Source organism: Merops nubicus, unplaced genomic scaffold (genome assembly GCF_000691845.1).
Source record: "Merops nubicus isolate BGI_N331 unplaced genomic scaffold, ASM69184v1 scaffold1876, whole genome shotgun sequence".
NCBI classification, from domain to species: Eukaryota; Metazoa; Chordata; class Aves; order Coraciiformes; family Meropidae; genus Merops; species Merops nubicus.
Window position 1 is genome coordinate 76075 of NW_008612730.1, and position 3537 is coordinate 79611.

Sequence of the window (3537 nt, forward strand, 5' to 3'; positions counted from 1 at the left end):
ATGTGCACACAGGTGTATGAGGCAGGGGCCAGGGAATACAAGTTTTTTAGGATTTTGTTTATTGTGTGAGGGGGGGAGCCCCTCTGCTGGGAGCCCAGCAGGAGAGAGTTGGGCTGGGGCAGCTGAGAGGAGAAGGCTCCAGCTGGGGAGACCTGCTGGGGGTTTTTCAGGATTTCAAGGGGCCTGTCAGAATCATAGAATGTTTTGGGTTGGAAAGGACCTTTAAAGGTCACCCAGTCCAACCCCCCCCACAGTGAACAGGGACATCTGCAGCTAGAACAGGTTGCTGATCAGAAAGCTGGGGACAGACCTTTCAGCAGGGCCTGTTGCAACAGGATGAGAGGTGTTGGTTTGGAACTAGAAGAGAGGAGATGTAGACTAGAGAGAAAGGAAGAAATGTTTGACACTGAGGGTGGTGAGCCCCTGGCCCAGGCTGCCCAGAGAGGTGGTCGCTGCCCCCTCCCTGGAACCATTCCAGGGGAGGTTGGATGGGGCTCTGAGCACCCTGCTCTAGCTGCAGATGTCCCTGCTCCCTGCAGGGGGGTTGGACCGGATGACCTTGAAAGGTCCTTTCCAAGCCAAACCAGTCTGTGATTCTATGACATTCATTAGGTCAGACCACAGAGAAAGGCTCTGAATGCACAGCAGCCACCCAAACACCTCCAGCAGTGTGGGGGGCACACCACCCCCCCCAGCAATCAACCAGCACTTCAGAGGACAGCCAAGTAAGGAAGCCAAGGATGCCAAGGTGACATCCCCTTTGTCAGCCTCTCCTTTAGGCACTTGGATGGACTCTCACTGTCCTGCAGCAGCACAACTGGAGTGGTTTATCAGCCACTCCAGAACAAGTATAGGAACCCTGTTTTCCTGTCTTCAGAATTAAGACAACAGGACAGCACAGTTCTATTTAAAAACTCAAATAAATGGGGAAAAAAAAAAAATGGTGACTACTTCAGAGCTTGATGGTGAGCAAGGTGGAGCAGTGCCCTGGCAATTCATTTCTGCTGCTGAAGCTGAAAAGGAATTAGTGTGTTTTCCTGTAGTCAGCTGCTCGTTTCTGTCTTTGTGGGGCTTAGCTGCTGTCAGAGTCTCTGTATGGTTTTGAGAGCTTTGGAAAGTCATCCTCCTCCACTAGACTGGAAACGAAGAACAAACTGCAGAAGACTTTTTTGACTTTTGAGGATACAGGTCTCAATGAACTCATGAAATGCTGTGCTGTTTTTAATGAGAGCTGTGACCAGGAAGGAAAAATCTGCCCCATCACTCCCAGCTTAAGTACAGCAACTAGCAGAGACAAGAGATGCTGCACCCTTTCAAAAGGCTTAAACCTGAGCTTCCCTGTGTCCCTGAGTGTTCCTCTTGGTCTTGGAAAGGCAAGAGATTTTCCACCTAACAACTACAGACTGCTTTTGGGGCCACAGTGGAGGCAGCAAGTCATTCACAGAGGAAGAAACTGAGGCACAAGATGTTCTGCCTGTTATCTTGAGGACACCATGATCTGACCCCAGTGAACAGTTCTGTCCTCCAGCACTTGCAGAGCTTCACTCACCTGTGGGAATATTGCCAAGCATGTGAACATTGGAGCACGTGGAGTGCAGAGGTGACATTGGTGACTGAAGCAGTGTGGGCAGTGGCCTGTCCCAGCTAGAAGAGTGCCAAGAGTACATCTCCAACCACCTCTTTTCTCACCTATTTCCCTGGCAGTCCAAGGCATGATTTTGCCAGGGAGGAGCCACTGGGCGAGCCGAGCTCCACTCTGCTGGGAAACCACAACTATGAGGCTGAATCCTTCCCCAGGCAAAGGGCAGAGCAGCTCTCTGCCTTGGAGGAGACAGATGTTCACCCTTGAGAGAACTTGGGGGACTCTGCTCAGAAACATTAACTTACACCTGATTGATTTTACTAATTAATGTTGCTACACATGGCAGAGCAGGCCAGGTAGCATGTGCACCACCAGGCTCATGCAGTAAAAGAGTCAGGAGATGCAGGGTGGGAAGGGTCCCATGGGAGCCCTCCTCCTGCCAGTTTTTACCACAGGAATACAAAGCAGGCTGATACACACTGTGGAATTGGGGCTTTTTTCCCTAAACCATACTCAAAGTCTTGTTTTGTCTTCAGCTATCAACTCCAGCACTCTCAGAGAGAACGAGACCTCTCAGTACTGATAACAGCAAAACCGTTGGGGTTTGGTTCATAAGGAAATTGCAACTCACTCCAAGGTTTTTTTTCCCCCCCTTCAAAGCAGCAGTAAATAAAGGTTAATAAAAAGAAAGAGAAGAAATAAGGAAAGAGAAAGCCGAGAAGCAACAGGGCTGCAAAAATACAGACCTCAGATACAAGTGCTCATCCACAGAGGAGCTGCTGGGTGAAAATGCTGATAGGGATTCTTGACAGAACACCTTGTAATCTGGGGGGTTTTTTTTGCATTCTCTGTATACTTAATTGATTAATCCTAAGATAAAGCACCTCCTGCCCTGCTGTATCTCACATGCTCCTTTTAGTAGCATTTTCAGTCCCAGAGGGTAGCATCTCCCTCTGCTCTGCACAGCCTGACAAACACCACACCAGTAAGCCAGACTTTATCACCTTTTCCCCCAGCAGAATTTCAGGCCAGGATGGGAAGAATAATACCATGAACTACCAGCTTGTCCCAGAATATTTTGGTTAAAAGGTTGGTTGACATAAAAGGAGGAACATCTATTTGTCAGTCTCCGCTTTCATTGGAAATAAGAAAAAGACCAAAGGGTTCTGATTCTGTTGAGCAGAAATTGATGCTGGCTGGTACAAAGTCACACGTCACATTAAAGACTGTTCCAAATGCACCCACAAAATATTAAAAAGTTGTCTGCCTCACTTTAAAAACAAGAGAAGTTCTTTATGCACCACTGAGATCCTGTGAAGAATTGCATTTACTCATACAAGTTTAAAAATGGGGTGTGGGGGGGGAAATGGGGAGGGGAAAAAAGTAAAATATTGAGGGGGGGAAAAAAAAAACCAACTCTGTGCAGCTCACCTTGACCTCGATGAAGTCTGGTTTGCCAAGGGATATGAGGTCAGCATAGGCTTTGAGTTCATCCACATTCCAAGCTTTGACCAGTGTCAGCCTGTAAACCGTGCGCTGTTGCTGAAATAAAGGAAAAACTCCATTAGCAACACAGCCTGACACAGGGAGGAGCTTCCAGCCTTGACACAGCTTCAGACAGGGGGAACAAAAGAGCCTAAATCATTAATTTCATCTAAGAAACCAGAGGCTAAAACCAGACCCAAATCAGGAGTCACCTCACTTGTTCTTTCAAGGAAACTACTCCACAGCATCTGAGCCAGGTTTTCCTGGACACACTTAGCTTCCCTCTGTCTATCCCAGGCCCCTGGGTTTACAGGGGCTTTAACTTCAGGGGAAAAGAACCAGCAAGTTTCTCTCAGGTTGTAGAATCTCCTCCTCTGAAGAGATTCCAACTCTGTCTGGATGTGATCCTGGGCACCCTGCTGTGGGTGACCTGCTGGAGCAGGGGGGTTGGATGAGGTGATCTCCAGAGG

General features: G+C 48.3%; 1 protein-coding gene across 1 annotated transcript in view; it reads right to left on the reverse strand.

Moving 5' to 3' along the window:
* Window positions 1-3124, reverse strand: part of LOC103774231 (S-adenosyl-L-methionine-dependent tRNA 4-demethylwyosine synthase-like) — a gene marked incomplete at its 5' end in the record, with an annotated part of 24071 nt that extends 20947 nt beyond the window's left edge. Inside the window, one exon of the mRNA XM_008941619.1 lies at window positions 3014-3124. Coding sequence (XP_008939867.1) covers window positions 3014-3124 — 111 coding nt within the window. The remainder of the gene's footprint in view (window positions 1-3013) is intronic.
* Between the last annotated feature and the right edge of the window lie 413 nt (window positions 3125-3537).